The 22,077-nt window shown below is 33.5% G+C and overlaps 2 protein-coding genes across 3 annotated transcripts; both read left to right on the top strand.

The window, feature by feature from the left end:
* On the top strand, positions 1 to 13,039 carry LOC146898075 (AMP-dependent synthetase and ligase family protein). The gene is made up of 17 exons (XM_085731845.1): positions 1 to 380; positions 1,732 to 2,235; positions 3,851 to 4,047; positions 4,190 to 4,393; positions 5,341 to 6,063; positions 7,040 to 7,689; positions 8,245 to 8,320; positions 8,388 to 8,474; positions 8,963 to 9,006; positions 10,060 to 10,168; positions 10,264 to 10,323; positions 11,189 to 11,270; positions 11,353 to 11,417; positions 11,507 to 11,566; positions 11,909 to 11,953; positions 12,484 to 12,593; positions 12,670 to 13,039. The coding sequence occupies exons 1-17, from the start codon at positions 62 to 64 to the stop codon at positions 12,893 to 12,895; spliced, it is 3,561 nt and encodes a 1,186-aa protein (XP_085587971.1). The 5' UTR covers positions 1 to 61; the 3' UTR covers positions 12,896 to 13,039.
* Positions 13,040 to 13,737: 698 nt separating this feature from the next.
* LOC146898074 (phosphopantothenoylcysteine decarboxylase HAL3a) lies at positions 13,738 to 17,444 on the top strand. Of its 2 annotated transcripts, none has more exons than XM_085733309.1 (3): positions 13,738 to 14,059; positions 15,313 to 15,652; positions 16,850 to 17,444. In XM_085733309.1, the coding sequence occupies exons 2-3, from the start codon at positions 15,344 to 15,346 to the stop codon at positions 17,138 to 17,140; spliced, it is 600 nt and encodes a 199-aa protein (XP_085589435.1). In that variant the 5' UTR covers positions 13,738 to 14,059; positions 15,313 to 15,343; the 3' UTR covers positions 17,141 to 17,444. The 2 variants fall into 2 exon arrangements, with proteins under 2 accessions (XP_085589435.1, XP_085589434.1); XM_085733308.1 differs by having other exon boundaries at positions 13,831 to 14,059; positions 15,228 to 15,652.
* Positions 17,445 to 22,077: the final 4,633 nt, after the last annotated feature.

Here is a 22,077-nt window from a genome sequence, read left to right as displayed (position 1 = left end):
ATCGCCACCCCTTCAAACAACACCACCACCACACTCGCAAGAAAACCGATGAACGATAACCATGACCTCTGAAACACCGTATTGCTGCATTTCACACGAATTCTTCAGAACAGCCACCACAAACCCTAACAAAATCGCCGTCATCCACGCTTCCGGCGTCGCCAACCTTTCCCGCCAAAATTCCACCTCCCCTAACTCCAACCAAGACTTCACCACACTCTTACAGCAGCGCGTTGAATCAACCTCCCCGCCATTTTACCACGGTGACCGTTCTTTCACTTACTCTCAACTCTTAGACGCCGTTCGTTCTCTTAGTTCTCGTCTAAGCTCTATTCTTCATGGTGCTCATGACCCGCACCTGATCACAGCCAAATCTCAAGGTTCGTTATAACGGAAAATTCAGTTATAGTTAATTGCTTAGTTAGTTTTTGAAGTGTTTTCTCGAATTTTAAGTTATTTTTATGTTTAAATTTTCGTAGAATCTTTATTAGTGTCACTCCAACTTGTATTGATAATTGAACTGTGGAGTAGAGACACATACACAGACACTGATACGTCGACACTGATAATGATTAGTGAAAATATATCATAATTTAATGCAATCATATGTGTTGGTGTATGTATCTGACACGTCTTTGATCAAAAGTGTTGGTGCTAGCTATAGAGTAATTGAATCTCTAGGTTTGTTATTCACTTGATGATGGAAATTCTGTTACATAGGTGGTTTATTCCTTTGTCTTTTTATTAAGCGTTTATAGATGGATAAAAAGGTTAATTAAGCCCTTATATAATAAGCGCTTATGTATTTAAGTTATTTATATAACTAAATATAAAATGATGTCAAACTGCTTTCATAAACTGTCATGCAAAGCTGCTGGAAATAAGCTGAAAACAACTTGTGGACATGTCATAAGCTGTTACCGTAAACTCTTGCAAATAGTCTCACAAGTGCTTATGTCAGTAGGTAAGCTCAAATAAGTCGATCCAAACTGGCTCCAAGTAATTTCAAATGAGGCTTATATTTAGGGATAGAGGTAGTGGTGAGTTAGTTTTAATTGTAATTAGAAGCTTCAATTGAGAATATTGTGAATGAATTATCTCAGTGTGAGTTTTTCATGTGACCATGTTGTGGGTGTGCCGAGTAAGGTTTTTGTGTTTCCCTGTCCTTGCATGACCTTGTTCATGTGATGTGACCCATTCTAGTGACTAGTGATGAAGCTAATTTGGGGTATACTTTGTTTGGAAGGAAAGGGAAGGAACCGATAAATATTCATTTCTAAATTGTGAAAATGATGAAGTGTTTGTCAAATTGAGTAAGGGAAGGGATTATTGTGAAAATCTCTCATTTTATGTCTCATTATTTAATAACTATAAAGTTAAAAAAATATGTGGTTTCAATTTTCCAAATGTTCACTCTTTACAAGTTATTGTAAACACTTTACTGACTGCTATTTTGATTGTTTGCTATCTATTAGCTCTGTAACACCGGTACTTTAGGTAAAAGATGCTTCCGAGTATCAGACATCTGTTGGTGTCCGACACTCGCTCGACACCGACATGTGTGGTTACGTTCAATCACTTCTATTTTCTCAAATTATTGCTAGTAGTAGTGCCTACGGGTCAATGTTGTGTCTGGTGGCCGTATTTGTGTTTGTTCTTTCTTCATAATCTATTAGTTTTTTATATGTTCGAATGGGGAAATGATTATGAGCATCCTGTATTCTACTGTAGGTAACGATGGTGTCCACCGTGAAGAGGGAGCTGTTCAGAAATCCGAGTCCTTGAAAAATGTCAAGACTAGGGCAGAGTCAAATGTTAACTCCATTGAAGAGTATAAGCCAAAGATAGTGGGAATTTATATGCCTCCTTCTGTTGAATATATTATTGCCGTTCTCTCAGTATTGAGGTGTGGGGAAGCCTTCTTGCCTTTGGATCCTTTTTGGCCAAACGAAAGGATACTGTCAGTTGCTTCTTCTTCAAATGTTGATCTCATTATAGGGTCCCAATCTTCATTTAGTAAAAGTAACTTGGACCAGCTTGATGAATCGCATTGGCTGGTAAAGTCAATTGGTTGTCCTGTTTTAAGATACTCCATTGAAGAAAATCTTCAAGAATGTAGTTCTTCAACAGATTTGGCCTGGCATTGTGCCAATGAAAAGAAAAGATCTTTTTGTTATCTGATGTATACTTCTGGATCATCTGGAAAGCCTAAAGGAGTGTGTGGCACCGAACAAGGTAACTTGTTACTATAGTTTGTTGTGGCTGCTACTTTACCGAAAACAAGATTTACTTACTTAAATGTTATCTTGTGCACTTGTCAGTTTCTTAACCTTCCTTATTTCTTTGATACACATGAAAAGAAGCATATCATATTCAACACCTATTGGATCATAGAATTTTTAACTTTGTATGAAATAAATCGATGTTCAATATTCAACAGTTCTCCCATTTTGAACAAAGCAACATCCTGTTTATATGTATTCTCATGTGTGAAAATCTTTTCAGTTTTACACCAATGAGTTGAACCGTGGAGACTATATACTCCCTCCATCTTTATATATAAGCCCTCTTTGTCTTTTTCACATTTCTTAAGACAAGTTGTCAGTGCAATTAATGTGGACATTTTGTGTGTGAATATTACTCCCTCCGTTTCAAAATACATGTCCAAGTCAACCACTTCACATATGCCAATGCACAATTTTGACCGTTAATATCTTTAATTATCTAAAGTAAAAAATTATAAAAATTTAATATTTTGAAAATATTTGTCGAAACAAATCAAACAACAACTTACATGCTAATATTTGAATTTATACATTGGTTAAAAAGTATGGTCAAAGTAAGTCAAGTGAATAGTGCACATTGCAAAAAGTGGACATGTATTTTGAAACGGAGGGAGTACTAAATTGTTCGTTGTTTGTATGTGTATTAAATTTGACTTTTCATATTTCAAGACAAGCTAGTAGTATTAATTAGGGGTATGTTTAGGAAAAAATAATAATAAATGCATATAGTAATTTGTATAAGGGCTTATATTTAGGGGCACATTTTTTTCTCAAAGAGTGCTTATAATCAGGGACGGAAGGAGTATTTATTGTGAGGTTTGATATGTAAAGATATGGAAGGAAATGAACAAGTCTTGTATTTGGTCTTAATTTATGTGGAGATCGATAGAGATGTCATGTATAGGATTCAAGCTGGGTGAATGATATAGAGAAATGTATTAGCTGTAATTTGTGATCACATTGTGCCTATCAAACTAAAAAAAAAAAGTTCTATTACAGGACCAATGCTGATCTATGTATAATGAGGTGCCAACATGTGAAAAAGAAGTTTAGTAGAGATAAAAATGTCGAGGCAGATTGGCATATATGCATGAAGATATACTAGAAATAAATTTAGGAAAACATTTGAGTAGCACTCACTATGCAGAAGATGACTGAATTTCATGTAAATATGGTTTAGTCGTGAGAAGAATACCAATAACAGGCTCAGTGAGAAAAGCAGTTCAAAAAGGAATATGCATGAAAACTTAAAGAGAAACATTTTAAACTACCTTGGTAAAAAAATCCTTTTATTGGAATTTTGGTTTTCGATAGAACCTCACTGTGTCAATTGTCCCATGCAGTCGTTCCTACCCAGTGAGAGTGGGCTTGGTTGTTAATATTTATTTCTTATTGAATAATTTTAGTTATTTTCATCCCACACAATAATGTTTCTGTCTAAATTCTTATGCTTTTAAAGTAAAAGTTTATGATCAATAATATTATTTTTCTATCATCGATGATGTTATTTTTCTTAAATGGATATGTATCTTCTTGTATCACAATCTGATTTACATTCTTGCTAGGTCTTTCAAACCGCTTTTTATGGATGCAAGGAATGTATCCTTTGACGGGGCAGGAGCTATTGTTGTTTAAGTCGTCAATTAGCTTCATCGACCACCTCCAAGAATTTCTCAGCTCTATTTTGACTGCTTGTGTATTAATTATTCCTCCTTTCAGCGAGCTCAAAGAAAATGTTTATTCTATAATAGATTTTCTACAGGTATGGTGGTAATTTCCGATATAGCTTTTGTGATTTCTGTATTGCCATTAATGATCTTCTACATTCTATTATTCTCTATTAGTTAGTGATGAAGTTATACTTAATTGCTTACCCTTACCTGTAATATTAAATGCTTCTGCAGGTTTATTCTGTTAATAGGCTTACGGCTGTTCCATCACTGATACGGACAATTCTTCCTGTATTGCAAACTCAAGCTGACTTGCGTATCGAAAGTTCACTGAAATTGCTTGTGCTAAGTGGTGAAACTTTTCCTTTCACCTTGTGGGAGACGCTTTCAACTATATTACCAAAGACATCAATCTTGAACTTATACGGAAGTACCGAGGTTAGAGAAGAAAACTATGCTTCTACTTTGAGATTTTTGCAAGAAAGTTCATACTTTGTATTTCCTGTATGATTCTTGTTATGAAATTCAATGCTTCTACTTGAGAGATTCAATGTCGTCATTGACACTCTTGCACATGATTTGACTTGATATTGTTTTTTTTCTATGTATGAAGGTAATTTGAATTATTGTTCTTGCTGCTTCCTTGTCTACTGTTCTTGCTTTGTTACTGCAATCCAATGGTATTTAGTCACACGTATTATAATCTAAGTGAATTAGTTAGAAACAGAGTTGCCATACATCATAATCATTATTCTCATCACCACTGGAACAGCTGCTCTATTGAAAATTTAATTATACCAACATGCCAAGTCACTGAACCATGAAAAGACTAAATTCAAAACACAAAATAAGAAATTTAGAGAATATTGGAGGGTTTAATTAAGGTATGGTAGGGAAATTAGAGCCTAATGGAGGGTTTAATCAAGGTGTGATAGAGTAGGTTTGATTTATAAAAATTGGTTGACACATTATCCACTTGAGAGTAATGCTTGTTTGACTTTTGAGTTTTTATTATTTCTTTTGCTATTTGTAAAATATCAACCATGGGTATTATGGTTATTTTTGGGGTGCAAGACAACAAATATTCAAGCTATGGTATGAAGAGGTGAAGAATAGGCTAAAGCTAAGGCACATTGGTTTTGATGAACTTAATGCAACTTGAGTTATGTAGTTAGACTTTGTCACGAGGATCTTCATTGGGTTGGCACTTGTCTTACTTAATGCATTAATTTTTCTTCTTTTATTTTGAATGTAGATTATGTTATTTTATTTGTTTATGTGAATTTCCACAGTTCTTATCATATTGCACTTTGCTATTCTTTTCTATTATTATCATTGGCTATTCTAGTCTTACATTTCTTTTCCCCATCCATTTTTTAACTAAGGTCTCCGGCGATTGTACATATTTTGATTGCAAGAGGATACCATTGGTTTTGAAGGAAGAAATGCTAACAAGTGTTCCAATAGGTTTACCAATTACTAACTGCAATGTAGTGCTTATTGGTGAAAACGGTGCATCAAATGAGGGTGAGCTATATGTTGGTGGTTCTTGCATATTTAGGGGTTACTACGATGAATCTGATATAATGTCTGAAGGATTTGTAGAATTGCCTCAAAATTATGGTTGTGAAGATTCTGTTGATGTTTTCCAAAACGAATTATACTTTAGAACTGGTGATTTAGTCAAACAGTTGCCAAGTGGTGATTTTATATTCTTGGGAAGAAAAGACCGTATTGTAAAAGTCCATGGGCAGCGTATTGCCCTGGAAGAAGTTGAGAATTTGTTAAGGGAACATCCAGATATAAATGATGCTGCTGTAGTTTGTCGAAATCTTCAAGCAGAGCTTGTGTTTATTGAAGCCTTTATAATATTGAAGGACAAACAACAACTGGGTGAGTTATTGGTACCTGCAATCAGAAGTTGGATGATTAACAAACTTCCATCAGTTTTGCTCCCCAACCGTTTCATCTTTACAGAATCATTTCCCGTCTCTTCTAGTGGTAAAGTTAATTATGAGTTGTTGGTTAGCTCAGCATTATTGACCAAGAGTGTCAAGGATAAGGTTGGTAACATTAGCTGCAGCAATCTTCTGCAACTTATTAAAAAGGTATAGTTTCAGTATTTTATATAGCTCAGCATTATTAAAAAGGTTGGCAACATTCGATACCGAATCTATTTTTTTTCCATCTATCTCTACAAATCTGTGTGGAAGTGACTGTATACTAGGTACCGTTGCCCAGTTCTCCTCTCTGAAAATCTAATCGCCTTTGTCAATGAATGCACACAACCACAAATGAAGTGGAAAAAAGATTTATATGGGGGGATGGGAAGTGTGTTTGTGCCTGTCCCTCTCTTACTTTTCATAATAAAAATTTAGTTATCTGCTTATTAGCCAAACCCATGAAAAATTTAATGAAAAGTAAGAATACAACCAGCTATAGCAACAATGTAGTTATTGCAACTTACAATTTCAGCACAAGATATGACTTTTTGTGCTTTGTCCCCATTTTAATCCCGAGGTATTTTAATGAGGCAGTGTTAAGAGGTGAAAACCATTTCTAGACAATATTTTGTTTCAGAAGAACAAATTTATAAGTCAGTTTATTCAAATCTTTTTAAACATGCTCATTTTGTGTAGGCATCTGTATGTGATGATTTTGTATATCGGCTCTCTCATTTTAGAGGATCCCCTGTTCTCCTCTTTTTCTCCATTTCAGAAGGAATAATTTATAACTCAGCTTGTTCAGATCTTTTCAAGCATGCTTTGTTTTGTTTACGCATCTGTAACTGCTTGTTTTCCTTTTGGGCCTTCTCATTTTGTTTACCCCTTTTCTCTCTAATAAATTCTTTTTTCATAAAACAATTGCTGTCTGCTCTCTGATTAAGTGTTTCCTTTGATGATCTATGATGCATTACAAATAATGAATGAACCTATGAATCTGCAATATAATGAGACATGTTACTTCTACATATTCCGTTTGTACATGTCTATGCATGTAAATGTAACTTGCTGGCTCCTATACTATTTATGTAAAAAGCATTGTGTCTATCAAAAGTTTTTGATCTGGTGATGGCTTTAACAGATATTTCACGATGCTTTGCTGGTTGAAAAGTTACGCAATGACGATGATTTCTTTATTATGGGTGGCAACTCTCTATCTGCTGCACATGTTGCTCACAATTTGGGGATTGACTTGAGATTTCTTTACTACTATACAACTCCTTTTAAGCTTTGTATGGCTCTTCTCCATAAAAGAGGATCGTGCTCTTTGCATAATAGGTTGGATAATTGTTTGCAATTAGACACCGACATACAAAATAACCATTTTTCTTCCAATCATACTGAAAGTTCATTTCCTCTCGAGTCAAGGATGATTCCCAAAGATAAAGTTGATGTTTTGTTCCCTTCTAAGCGCTTAAAAAGGGGTTCTACAGATGTTACATCAGGGGGAGATGAACCGTTTCCTTGGCATTCCCTTCCAATATTCTCATCATCTTCATTTAGCCGCTGCAACAAGGTGTTGTATAAAGGACAAACTTCTGTAATGGATACACACCAAAGAACTTGGTCAGCCAATGTTCCAAGAGGAAGCAGAGGTCACATGAAGAGCTTTTGGAAAGTTTACATGGAATCTTGTGTTGATGCTTCACCCATGGTTGTGTCTAAAGGCTCAGATTTGTATTTATTCATTGGATCTCACTCACACAAATTTCTCTGCATAAATGTTAGAAGGTATAAACAAAATATAGTTAGTATAAATGGTTTTAATTCATCTCCAGGGTCTAATGAAAAATTATAATACCAGCAATTACAATTTTTTAAATCTAATTTGAACCAATATTGTACCCTTGGCATCATGACGATTTCATGTACTCTTAAAAATTTATTTGTACTGATTGTTGAATGATGTAGATCACATACCATCTTTACATCTTAGTACCTATTTTTTCGTAAAATGCATCAATTGATATAGATTTCTTTTACATGAAAGAATGAGGAGATTGCTTACACTATTTTCTCTGAGACTATCTGCCACACTTTTACTGTTTTTCACAATTTCTTAGATATGTTCATGCTATCATGCTTTGTAGCGGATAAATAGAAACTGCATGTTTGGTTACCACACTGATCCTATATATGTTCAGCAAGGTTAAAATGTAAATCCTTGAATCATAGCAGTACTATGCACTGTTGATGCTAGATCTATAAAAAGAAGTTTAGTAGAATTTGGTATATATTTTCTTTTCTAGAACTACTAAAGCTGCTGCTGCTTAATAATTGGTTTAGTGGTTCTATGCAGTGGGAGATCAAACTAGAAGGTCGGATTGAATGTACAGCAGCGATTGTTTCTGATTTTTCCCAGGTAAGTGTTCAATTGTTAAGTACTACAAGATTCTATCCATTTGTTCAAACATGTGGTATTTCTGTAGGTGGTTGTTGGATGTTACATGGGGAAAATCTATTTTCTTGATTTTTGGAATGGACACATCTGTTGGATTTTTCAAACATCTGGTGAGGTATCTAGTTTTAACACTATAATTTTGTCTTTTCTTCTGGGTTTTATGGTGTCTTCCTTAAAGTCTTAGGTTTTCTCAAGTCAAGTTATTTTTTTATTACCACACATATCATGTGAAGGGGCGTAGTGATTGCCGAAGGAACTGGAAAACAGATTGACAGGCACCTATTAAATTTTACCTTCAGTGAAAACCATTTGTTTTTATCAACCAAAATCTATAAGTGAAAAAATAAAATAATATTTGATTCTTCAAAATTTCATTTTTTATGGTATGCAGAGACATGGCAGTCCTGCACTCTTGGTTTTTATTTTCACACTCCTTTTATTTGGTACTTTTTCTATTTTTTTCCTTCCCATGTTGTGCCTAGTATCTGGCATCATTTATCTCCAATTATTATTTTCATTTTAGGTCATGTGGTTATACCCCATCCCCTTCTCTCCCGTCCCCCTTCGTGGTCAATGTCTAATTTATGTTTTAAACTCTTGAAGGTTAAATCACAGCCAGTTGTAGACACATGCAGACAATTGATCTGGTAATTCTTTTTTGCTTCTCTTTCTATGTATTCAGGTGATTTTGCATACTTTTTTGTATATCATTATTTCCGTGGATGAGTTGATCTATGGTGCATATTTGATTTAAGTATCTAACAGTTTGTGCTAAAATTAGTGTTAACGTTATAGCTATAGGTTTTAGATAAAAAGGGAAGGAAAAGAATATAAAGACTTTTGTTGGAAATTCCGCCTTAATTGTGGTCCGCCCCTAGTCGCCTAAATTGCGACCTTTGGTTAGCCTTCATTGCAGCCTCCAACACCTTCATTGTGTTGTGTTTGCTTTGAGGGGGTGGATTTAGTCACACATCGGATAGATAGGACTCTTGAGAAGAGTTTATGAAGAGGAGGCACTCCTCACCTTACAAGCCGGTTTTGTAAGTATGAGTTAGGCCCCAAATATCAACAACTTTGAATTATGAATGTAGTTTTTTTTTGGTAAAGGAATTATCAATATGGTTTGATATGATTAATTTTTATGATTTTTTATACAAAAAGACGAAGTTGTAAGTTGTAACCCTTATTTATACTAATGGCTCCAAATCCTAACTAAACAGGAAATAGTCTATAGGTGATAATAACAAAAAATAGTCAAGAGATGGTCTAAGATACACGAAGATAGGAAACTAATATCATGGTAATTTAAGATACTCTAAGATAATATCAAGATATTATAACATATTTTAGGACTTCATATTCTCAGAAATTCTGAGTTCCGGTGGGACTATGTTTGCTGTAGAATGTGCTTCCCTTTGACTTCATAGCTCTGTTTTGGAAGATATCATCTGCTCTGTCCCCTGTAGCCCTTTTCCTCTTTCATGTCTAAGAAAGGTTATCTTCTAAACATACTTTATGTAGAAATTAAACATCACTTTGTACAAACAAAAAATAAATATTGGACTAACTATGGGTGAAAAGCACATGTTTAAAGGGTGTAGTTTAGATGTTTAAACATCTTTTATTTGTCAGAAGTACATAACCTATGTTAAAAAGAGTTGCTATATGTAAGTTTTAAGCATGGTTTAATGTTTATACAGGTGTGGCTCGTATGATCATACCTTATACGCTCTCGATTACAAAAATCATTGTTGTGTCTATAAGCTATCATGTGGAGGCAGTATATACGGGTCACCTGCAATTGATGAGGTGAATTTCACTTCTAAAGGACATAATAACTCAATATGGGTTAGTTAAACATTTTATACTGAGTTCTTAACCTTTTGTACTAATGTTTCATGTAGGTTCGTGGATTGCTTTATGTGGCCTCTACTGGTGGTCGTATAACTGCGGTATCGATATCAGTACGATCAATTCATAAATCTATTAACATACTTTCAAAAAATATATATTTCTTTCTGGAGACTTCAATTTTTTACTGATATAGACTGCCCCTTCTCCTGATACCCAAATTCCAAATTTTGGGTTTAGGTTATTGTTAAAATAATAAAATACTATATTAGATATTTGAGCTTCTTCCCAGTGGATTCAAAAGTTTTGATTTGTTGGTAACAAACTCTATGAACTATGATATTCAATGTTTATACTGAAAACTGATATTGAGAAGGGTTATCCACTGGTTATGGTTAGTCAACAAAAACCTCTTAGCTTGCCTTTTACTGGATGACTAAGGACTAAGGAGTTGATCAGTTGAACTAATGATTAACCATCAGTATGGAATAAATGAAAACAGCTTAATGGAACTAAATTAATTGTTCATCCATTTTGGTTTATGACAAATCTGGTATAAATTAGAACATATTTTGTTTTGCTTAACTTTTTAAAGCGAAACAGCTTTTCAGCAAAAATCTCTAGTGATCCAATAGAAATGGACAAGAAAAATTATACTCCCTCCGGTCCTATTTATAAGAAAAATTTGACTTTTTAGATTCATTGAGTAATTGATGAATCTTGTTTAGAATATAGATCAAATACATCATTTATGCAATGAATCAAAAAAGTCAAATATTTCTTATAAATAGGACCGGAGGGAGTAAAAGGGAATGAAAAGAAAAGATTAAGGTTTCTTTGCTGACACAGGAGATTCCTCCTTTTATTTATCATTAGATGCATTAATATGTTATTATAGCTATTGAAGCTGCCTACATGTTCAAGTCAATCGAGCAATTGATCTTAATTCCGACTGAAGTATTCCTTTACTAAATCCAGGGTTCACCATTTAGTATACTGTGGCTACTTGAATTAGAAGTTCCCGTGTTTGGTTCTCTGGCTGTCACCAAAAATGGAACTGGTATATGTCATGCACTCTTCCTTTTGATGATTATGTCAATCACTCTTCGTTAGATCGGTAATCCTTTTTCCTATTTGTGCAGTAATATGTTGCTTGGTAGATGGCCATGTTCTTGCATTGGATCCCAACGGATCCATAGTTTGGAAGGTATGAAGTATGAACCTTCTTATATTTGCAATATGTTCCCCGAAGGAAGTAATTTTAACGTGCCTTTTTTGTAAATAAATTTTGTTCAGAAAACAACTGCTGGTCCAATATTTGCTGGGCCGTGCATACCTTCTGTTAATCCTCACGAGGTACATTATTCTCTACATGGATTTTACAAATATTTATTTTTTTTCTTTCTTTTTTCCATTTAACTCTTCACATCCTTTTGTCAAGGTCAATGAAAATTGTGAAAATTAATGTTGGCTTCTGTTTACATGTAGTATGTTCATAATTAGTAATAAGGAAAGTGTTTTGGGTCTGGTTCACTCAATTTAATACCTGTAGTGCATCCGCGAAGTAAAGCGTATTTGTGTCATTGTGAAGTCTCGGTATTGGTGTAATTAGCTATTGGGTATATTATTAGTATTACAGTTATTCTAAATGATTGGCGAATCATTCATTTATATTATTATTCTCTTATTCCACCGTAGGTGCTTGTATGCTGCAGAAATGGAAGTGTGTACTCATTCAAACTGGTGAGAACCAGCAGATAAACTTGTACCATTTTTTTTTCTTGCCATCTTTTTGGTCAATTTAACTTTTGACTGTACAGATTCATCATGTTCAGCCACTTTTTTACTTTGAAGTTTGAACTGATTGAATTTTATTTTTTTCTCTCTCTAATTTGCACTATATTCAATATTGATCTCTCTAGTTTTTATTTATTTAATTAAGTCCCTCAATTTCTAAACTAAGCAAGTCTGTACTGGCTGTAAATTTTCTTCCATCTGAAACCATTAAAGTCTCATTTTATATCCAAACATTCAGATATTTTATAATGCAGTTGGGATATGAAATGAAATACTTTTAAATGTTAAGAAGTCACAAAATTCGTGAAATTATGAGTTTTTTTTATAGGATGTGAGACTATAATTTGCAGAGGGGAAAATTTGGGGAAAAACCTATTGTTAGGTCGTTGTCCCATGTAGTACTATACAGTGATAAAAAAATGATTTTGTTTCGTTTAATAATGTTTGTTTTATTCCATATGTTGGATTAACACCAGGAAAAGGGAGACCTAATATGGGAATACAACGTTGGAGATCCAATTACTGCATCTGCTTATGTTGACGAGCACTTGCAGCTGGAGTCTGATGCCTCTCACATTTCAGACAGGTTAGCCTAGTTTGTTTTCTTAGTTAAAGAGACAATATCAGCTATCAAATTCAAACATATTTTTTGTCGTTTTCAGGTTAATTTGCGCTTGTTCTAGTTCTGGAGGCATACACATTCTTCGAGTGAACACAAATCATCTAAAAAGTGAGGTGGAAGAGTTTGCAAGACTTAAGTTGCCGGGGGATATTTTCTCTTCGCCATTGATGATTGGTGGCCGGATTTTCGTTGGTTGTAGGGATGATTACTTGCATTGTGTTGCCCTTGAAATTCCAAAGCAACGTGAAAGTCAAAACCTTGTATAGTTGAGATTTTGTTGAAATATATTAGGTGGTAGGTTGTATGTGTGTTAAGTTCTCAAATCTATGAAATTCTTGCTAGAAGGCTCCTACTAACTTGGTAGGTCGCATGTATACAAATAATAAATAAATGAAATTCATGAACGAGCACCCTCTTTACTTAACCAAAATAATTTTTTTTAAAGGTTTAATAAGTTTAGTTTCTACAAAAAAAAATTATTTACTTTTAGTACCTATTTGTATTTTATCGGGACAATTTTGGAGGACTAAAAGTATCCATTTTTTGTAAAAAGTTTTCAAAATAAGGACTATTTTTAGAAACTACAATATTTTAGAGGACTAAAATTACCATTAAAATTTTATAGAGACTAAACTTGAAAACTCATAATTTTGTAGTATTTAAGCTTTTTTTTAGGAATCCCAAATAAAATGTTATTTTCTATTTATTTATAAAATAGATAATTAACAGAAGAAGAAAAAAAAAATCACACTGAAGACATCTGCTTATAGCATATCCATAAATTTTGTAGTATTTATAGCTTATAATATCAACATTTTTTTGTAATATTTCCTTTTATATATTGAGTTTAATTTACATAAATGGTTGGTGTATAAAGGTTGTATACCTATTTTTAATGATGTGTTGACACATTATTACACTCACAGGTGTGTGTGTAAATTAAACTTATATGTGTAGTGTATTATCTTGTAAAAAACAATTCGGTTCGGTTCAGTTCAGTCTAGTTCAAAACAGTTCGGTTCGGCTCGGTTTTAGAAGTTCTAAAATTCGATTTCGTTTGGTTTTTTATATTTTTTTTCAATGGTACCAATAATAACAATTTAGTTCGGTTCAAATCAGTTCAATTCAGTTTAGAATAGTTCCATTCAGTTCGGTTATTTTGAATTTAACAAACAATTTACTTTGGTCCGGTTTAGTTTTCATCCAAAGTGAACCATGTCCACTGAGTTCAAATGTTGGAATCTCCATTTCACATTTAAATTTAATAAAAACAAGAAATAAAATAAAATAAAATAAAAAAAAGTCTTCCCTCTTAATAATTTATAAAAGGAGTTTTTTTCTTGTAGCGCAGATCTATGAAACACAACACAAGACAAGACGAGAAGTGAAGGTTTTGAAGATTTTAAGAATTGATTTCGCTGCTGTTTGAGGTCAGAATTCTCTTACTCATTTTTCTAGTTTTGGATTTTGCATGTTAACTGTTTGTGAAAATGCTGTTGATGCTTGTCCTCTGTTTCGAATTTCCCTATATTCACAAGTACTCAAGTTGATGTTCGTGCAAGTTTTTATCCCTCGTTTTGATGATTTGTGTGTTAATGATCAGTGTTGATGCTTGTGAGATTAATCTTTAGTGCACATTCATATGATTATCATTGATTGTAAAACTGTCTAAGGCAACACTTAGTATGAATCTGGTAAAAAGAGTCAGGGGAAGATCAATCTACAAATGGGTAATGTAATACATCAACAACAACCAAGCCTTATCCCACTAAGTGGGGTCGGCTATGTGGATCAAATTACGACATAGTGGGTAATGTAATAGAACAGGTAAAAAGAGTCGAGGAGCAGATTTTAGCTTATCAAAACAAAACAGAATAAAAGATACACCAATCGACAGTGAGATTTGTGCAAAACATGAAGCACTATTACAAAGTTATGAATTGTGCTTAGAGAGTACGAGTCATACTAGGGGATGCTTCAAGTCGGATTATCAAGTTTTAATCCTGTTTACACAAAGAAATTATGACATTACTACTGAAAATGTTATAGCTCAGAAAATGTTTTAACAATGCTTGTATATTTTGTAAAAAATTATATTTTGGATATAAGTCCTACCTCTTATGGAGATTTTATCTCGTTAGTTTAAGTTTATAGTTCAGTTTAACATGACAAAGAGATGGTAGGTAGCTCTGACAAACTCATGTCATTTAGAAGTTGATTTATGGTTTGGTATTTTACCAATATAGTAGTAATATGTAAAGTAACTTATAATAAATTCTTTTCAAAACGTATATTTTAATTAGTACAATATACTATGAAGCATGGAGCCGAGCGTGTCCAACTTCGACACGACATAGACGGATATGATCACATTGAGTTATATGATTTTCTGAAATTATTATCTGTGTCGTGTCCGTGTCTGTTTCCTGCTTCATAGAGAGTGAAGAATATACGTTTTAGGTTGGGTGTTTTGCTGTCCATTGAATTCATCTATAATAACAATTTCAATTTTAATAACTAAGGAATCTTTTTTAGATGGACTCTGCAATTTTTATTATGTACTGTCCTCTAAAGGGATTTTACGTTATCAATTTGAAGGTTTGTTTTTTGAGCAAGCTGAAACTCCTGTTTGAATGGTCGATATTTAAGATCTTTGTTGAAATCTCTGGTTGATGATGGCCAGCCCAGAACCTGTGAGTTCAGTTGGAGAGAATATGTCAGTGAATATTGCTGCTCCCAGGAAGCCTCGGATTTTACTCGCTACTAGTGGAAGTGTTGCTGCGGTTAAATTTGCAAATCTTTGTCATTGTTTCTCTGAATGGGCAGAAGTAAGAGCTGTTGCCACAAAATCGTCTTTGCATTTTATTGAAAGAACAGCCATTCCTAAAGATGTGATTTTGTATACGGACGATGATGAATGGTCTAGTTGGAAGAAACTAGGCGATAGTGTGCTTCACATTGAGCTTCGCAAATGGGCTGATATCATGGTCATTGCTCCATTGTCGGCAAACACTCTTGGCAAGGTAATTAGTTTGAAAATGGGCTGATATAAAGGCCCGTTTACTTCCATGCTTCCTGTTTTCATTTTCAATTCAACAAATAAACATTAGAATATAAATCAAATATTTTCTTCACCATTTTCTTTTACAATTTCTAAAAACAGAAATAACATTTTTCATAAATTTTGAAAATGCTAAACCACTGTTTGTATTGTTTCTAGAAATGCATTTTTCCTAGCCAGTCTTCCTCTTACTATCACAATTGTTTACTACAAAAGTCTTCAATCTCCTTGTTAGTAATTTAAACTGAACACAAATTTTAGAAATTGAAACTGAAAATGGTTTTAGAAAGTTAATAGGATCTAAAGACTTTCCAATTTCTTTAGTTCTGGCAAGTTTGTGTGATGATGTGTTCCTATCCGTTATATGATGTTAGCAACCCAAGAGTTGGATTCGAAAGAAAAAACACTTTTGATTAAGAATAAGAAATAACGAGGGAGCAAGCTCTCCTTTACTGGTTATAAAACCAATTACAACTAAGATATAGGCCAAAGATCCTTTTCTAAGGGAAGAAGGTTATATTTATAGACCTTCTGTTACAAAAGAAAGGGATAATGGGTAAGGATCCATGGCAACTAACCTATAACAGAAAATACAACATAAAACAAAACCCAAATAGAAATCTAACTAACAACCTTAAACCTAGCTAACTAACTCATAGTAACAAAATTCGTGCACTAGGCAGAGAACCGTGAAGGCGCAAACCAATTCGCGAGTACCTAATTCGGGTACTTCTACATATTGAGATGCATCAATTCACGTGGAATTCGCACAAACTGCCATACCAGGCGTACCAAAGAAAGGATAACGCTGATTGGTGAAAAAAACGGTTTGAACTATAAAATAAAAATTAAATAAATAAACGGGGAAATGCACCGAATTCTTCACATGTTGTGTACCGCGAACCTGTACCTGTACCGTGTACCAATGTGAATTGCGAATTATGTGACTACGAACTAACTAAACAAATAACTATCTAATTACTTTAACAACTGATATCTACTTTAACTACTCTAATTTCCCTCTATTCTATAATCCTAACATGATGGTCAGTTGTGTATGTACATCTTATGTATGGTTACATGCATGTTTCTATTATACTTAAGTAATTGAAATTGCAACTTTTTTCGTGTCTATAACTTAAAATGTTTGCTGTTGTAGATTGCTGGAGGGTTGTGTGACAATCTACTCACATGTATCGTGCGAGCCTGGGACTATAGCAAGCCATTCTTTGTTGCACCAGCCATGAACACTTTTATGTGGAACAATCCTTTCACAGAGCGGCATCTCATCTCCATTGACGAGCTTGGTATTTCTCTCATTCCACCTGTTACAAAGAGGTTAGCTTGTGGGGATTATGGCAATGGTGCAATGGCTGAACCTTCTACCATTTACTCTACTGTAAGGCTCTTTTATGAGTCAAAGGCTCAGCAAGGTAACGGCGATGTTTAGTGACGCTAACCACTGTTCAAGTATGAATGGTTTACTAGGACTTCTATTGACCCCTTGATAAGTCGATGCTATTTTATTGCTTAGTTGTTGTTAGAATTCTGTGTTTCTCTTACATTACAACAACTTTGATCTTAGGTGGTGTGTAATAGTGTAAATGGATGTGCTATATTCTCCTTTTATGTCTCAGAGGGTGAGGTTTGTATACACACCCTTTTGGATATTTGGTCGTGTAAAATATTTTCTTATTGAATTTTAGCAAACATATGATTGTTTCCTTGTTTGTAGAATGACCTCAAATTACTTCAACCAGTTTTTATTTGTCTTTTTACAATTTTTCAAGAGTGCATGTAAACATATTTTATGATGTTTCCTCTCAATCTTTTTATCTTTTCTTCGATTGATGAATTTTTAACAATTATGAATCCAAAATTACTAGATCTCTGAAAGTAAACGGAAGTTAATTGGATGTTTATTCAGGAGTTACACATGGAACTCTATGGAAATAATTTCTTTTTTCAAAGATCTATGGAAATAAGTTGAAAATGTTTAAGACACTCATTGTGTTTATTCAGTAATTTATAGGTGTATATCGAGATACTATGACATTATATTTTCCCTAAACTTATTAATCACTGTCATAAATGCATAGTAAGATACTTGCAATGGACTAAAAGTGTTGACGAAAAAAGTGTTGACGAAAAATATTTTATGAATTAAAATTGTTAAGGGTAAGCCTAGTGGTATTGGCTTGGGACCTGAAAGTGTGCTCCTTTTCGAGATCTTAGGTTCGATTCTCCACAATAACAATTTAAGTGGGCTAATTTAGCTTCTTAAAAAAAATTGCTAGGGTAATGAAGGAAAACTTTAATGTAGTACTTTTATACAAAATGTAGCAAATACGTAGAGGACAATATTTCAAAATGATTCTATGGAGAGAACGGGTGGTATCGGGTGGGGGTGGGGGTGGGGGGTGGGGGTCAAATAAATAAGTAAGACTTGTTTCATATTTATGATTAAATTTTATTTATAATTTATAAACGTACAAAACTTCACAACATCCTTTTGATTTCTACCCAAAAATAGAAAACATTCTGTTGCCGACAGTCCTTTTCATAACTTGAACCCACAAAAAAGTTTCAGCTTATATTAACATTAACATTATTGCGAAAATACATTTGTTATAACTACAAACCATTAAGTTAATTATAAGTACAAACCATTAAGTTAAATTTGGATTACTTATATACAATAGCATATAAATCAACTCTGTGTCTGGGGTGACTTATTGGAATTCAACTCATGTAAACTCTTATTTATAAATATGCTCCGATTAAGTTAATTTCAACAAATATTATTATTGAAAGCACCTTTCTAATACATATTCACATAAACAAGTTTTCATAATAAAGTAAATGAGAGGAAATCATAATTTGGGGAATACAATTATTGATTATTTTAGTTACAAATTAAATTTGGATATTTTTTTTAATCAATATATAACTTATTGGTTGTTCAAAAAAATTTATAACTTATTGGTTTTGTTTAAGAGTGTAGAGGAGTAGGTTTTGTGTCTTCCTCTTATAATTTTATAATGCTCAAATTAGCCAAAGTGGGACCTAAATTGTTATCACAAGGAAGGAAGGAATAAGATATTGTCATTGACTCATTGTGCTTCCATTCATCGTCCAATTAATCATCCAAACCCAACAAATGACAACATGTTTCTTCATGTCCCTACCCCTTCCCCCACCCAAAAAATAAAGGATAGATAAAATTGCACTTTCTTTCATGAACTTGTGCATGAAGAAAATATAAGAATAAATTAGTTGAACATGAAAAGCAATTTTTCAAAACAAAAAGAAAAAGGAAAGTGTTTTATTTTTATTTTTTTTAGAATAAGGAAAGTATTCCCTTAATTAGTAGTAAAACAGCCGTCACATATGACATGATATTAGCCTGTCTTAACTATAGAAGATGGATTGCTTGTCAAAAAGTAGAAAATTAGTACTAGTCTATTCAGATTGGTTTTTTTTTTTTGGTACATCATAGATTGGTTTTTTTTGTAAAAGATGAAAGGGACAAGTATGATGTGAATTTTTTTTTTGTACACTATAGAAGATGGATTACTTTTTTTCTTAGGTAAGTGTTAATAGCATTTCATTAACAATCAAAGTCTCAATACATTGAGGTATATGAAAATAAATAGCGGAACTAGATGGAAATGTGGTCTCTCCTGCAATAGTATGAACAACCGCATTTGTTTGTCTCCTAACAAACGCCACCCGAGAGTTGACAAAGTTGGAGGAAAGCAGATTTCAGGAAACCATAATGATGTGACCAAACTCTAAAATGTCTTCCCTATTCGTAAACACAAAAAAAATCATTTCACTTTTATACACATCCTCTCTCTCTCTCTCTCTCTCTCTCTCTCTCTCTCTCTCTCTCTCTCTCTCTCCAAAGTGAAATTCTTTTTCCCCTCACCTCTCTCACGCGCTTTGCATTTTTCTAAAATTATTCTTGTTTGAATTATATAATTTGAAGTTGTTTTTATGGTTCAGATTATAAGAAGTCATAAAAACACTTTTAATAAATCAAATTCTACAACAATATATATATATATATATATATATATATATATATATATATATATATATATAATTCAACTAACAAAAACAATAACAACATAGTTCAACTACAACAACATAAGCTAAAAGTGTACATTAAACACACAAAAAATTATGGATAAGTCAACAAATTTCTTCATTGGGTTCAACCATGCTCGCCCTAATTTCTTTGTATGTACTGGGGCTAATCAAACTTGCCTGAATAATATGATCAAATGTTATCAACTATGCAAGTTCCACATCTGATCCAAGATATACAAAGAAATTAGGGCAAGCATGTTCTTTTCCTTATCATATGTAACACACATGATTATCAAACTTGCTCTAATTTCTTGATATGGTCTACCAAACCACACGCAAGTTCCACATCTGATCCATCCATATACCATATCAAGGTCCTTGAAAAACTTCAAGTACGGCACATCAACATATGTGGCACTCTTGTCAAAGAAGATGGTGGATCCCGACAAGAAAAATAGGGACACCCGACATTGTACAATTAATGCATGAGGCCCATTTATCTTATCCATTTCCCAGCAAGCCTTATACGAGTCATCACCAATAAACTCCGCCATTAGACTGATTGTATCATGCATGGTTTTTTGGCCATGGTTCAACAAACTATCATGGATGCAAAGATGCAGTAGACATGACAAATCATCCAATATCAGTTTCATATCCTAAATCGAGAGATGAAAGCTAGATGTCTTCGAGTTCCACCTCCTAAAAAGGCCGACAAGAGGTTGTGATCAATCATGGTGTAGCATGTGGTAGCAAGCTCTTCTAGTCCGTTAACTCAAATGGCGTGTATGAATCGATCCTCCCTTCGAGTAATCAACTTAATGAACTTTCCATTGTTGACACATTTCAATGTGTAACTAAGTGTGTGTTTGGTTCAGCTTTGGATATAATTGATTCTAGAATTGATTCTGACATAATTGATTTTGAGAGAATTAATTTATGTTTGGATACAATAATGCAGAATTGATTAAACAAATTGAATGTTGTTTGGATAGTTTTTATCAAAATTGCTTTTGAATGTGTAATTACTAAAATGGACATAGCTAAATTCAAGTAAATGTGCTTAGTCGAATGTATATGTAGATCAATACTAAATGTAGATATATTATTTAATTTAAATAAATAAATTTTTTATATATTAATGATGACACTCTGTCATCCTAGTTTTTCTTAGGCATTTTTATGTCATTTTGGGTCATATTCATTGCAATGTATGGAGTTACAAGCTACAAAAGGAAAGAAAATGAAGATTTTGAAAACTGAAAATCGGCCACCGATTTGTAAAATCGGCCACCGATTTTTGCTGCAGTTTTAGGCCATCAGCTTCGAAAAAAATCGGCCACCGATAAGAGAAAATCGGCCACCGATTTTGGCACTTCTGGCACGCGTTTTGGAAAATCGGCCACCGATTTCTGGAGCACGGTGGCCGATTTTTAGCTTCTTATAAATAGAAAAGAGGTGTTTCTGAAGAATCATCACGATTTTTGGAGATCAAAAGGCCTAGAAACACATAGGAGAGCAATTTGGAGCAACTTGGAACATCATTGAAGGAGTTTTAACAAGGTTTATTCATGAATTCATCTTGTAATTCTTCTTTTATTGTTTATTGCTCAATTATGTGTAACTAAACCCTCCATTGTTGGGGATGAATAGACCTAGATGAACATGTTTCTTATGACTTAGTTTATATTATTGATTGAAATTCATATGATTGTTTCTCTTATTTCCGTTCTTAATGCTTTTTATTGTGTCGGCCGCCTTTAAATTGATTTATGGTTTATTTTGTGATACGGAAGTGGAATTGATAAACGCTTTGAAATAAGAGATCCTTGCCTTTGTAATCTAGGAATAGATACGAACCCTTGGAATCATTAAGAGAATTCTTGTTCGTTAATGCTTAACCCTAATCTTCAAATTCACTAAGGAATTAGGTCTTTAGTTTAGGTTTAAAGTTTTTGTCACTAAGGAATTAGGGCAAGAATAAATTAGATAATTCGGTAACAATCATATGAGTCGATCCAATAGTTGAGACTAAGTTATTAGCGTTTCATGGTCATCTAGTGAAATTCATCCCTAGCATCTTTCTCCAATTAATCTTAATCACTTTACTTTCCGTCATTTTCATTATTGCACTAAGAACAAATCTCGTACCTTTTTGTTCAATTAAGTCTTAAATACAATTCGATAGTATAACGCGATCCTCGAGTTCGACACTCGGTCTTACCGTTTTAACTTTACTACTTGAACGGTTTCGTACACTTGCGAAATACGCCATCAAGTTTTTGGCGCCGT

Source organism: Medicago sativa, chromosome 8 (assembly GCF_051527215.1).
Source record: "Medicago sativa cultivar Bolivia chromosome 8, Bolivia_mono, whole genome shotgun sequence".
In the NCBI taxonomy this organism is placed as follows: Eukaryota; Viridiplantae; Streptophyta; class Magnoliopsida; order Fabales; family Fabaceae; genus Medicago; species Medicago sativa.
Note: the sequence above shows the minus strand (reverse complement) of the source record. Positions and strands in the feature narration are given on the sequence as shown.

Bases quoted from the DNA above. Each gene is read 5' to 3' on its own strand.
- LOC146898074 (XM_085733308.1), top strand. From the start codon at position 15,302: ATGATGGCCAGCCCAGAACCTGTGAGTTCAGTTGGAGAGAATATGTCA. The intron at 15,653-16,849 runs GTAATTAGTTTG...TTGCTGTTGTAG, and splicing joins CGGCAAACACTCTTGGCAAG to ATTGCTGGAGGGTTGTGTGA.
- LOC146898075 (XM_085731845.1), top strand. From the start codon at position 62: ATGACCTCTGAAACACCGTATTGCTGCATTTCACACGAATTCTTCAGA. The intron at 4,048-4,189 runs GTATGGTGGTAA...ATGCTTCTGCAG, and splicing joins CTATAATAGATTTTCTACAG to GTTTATTCTGTTAATAGGCT. The intron at 10,169-10,263 runs GTGAATTTCACT...TGTTTCATGTAG, and splicing joins GGTCACCTGCAATTGATGAG to GTTCGTGGATTGCTTTATGT.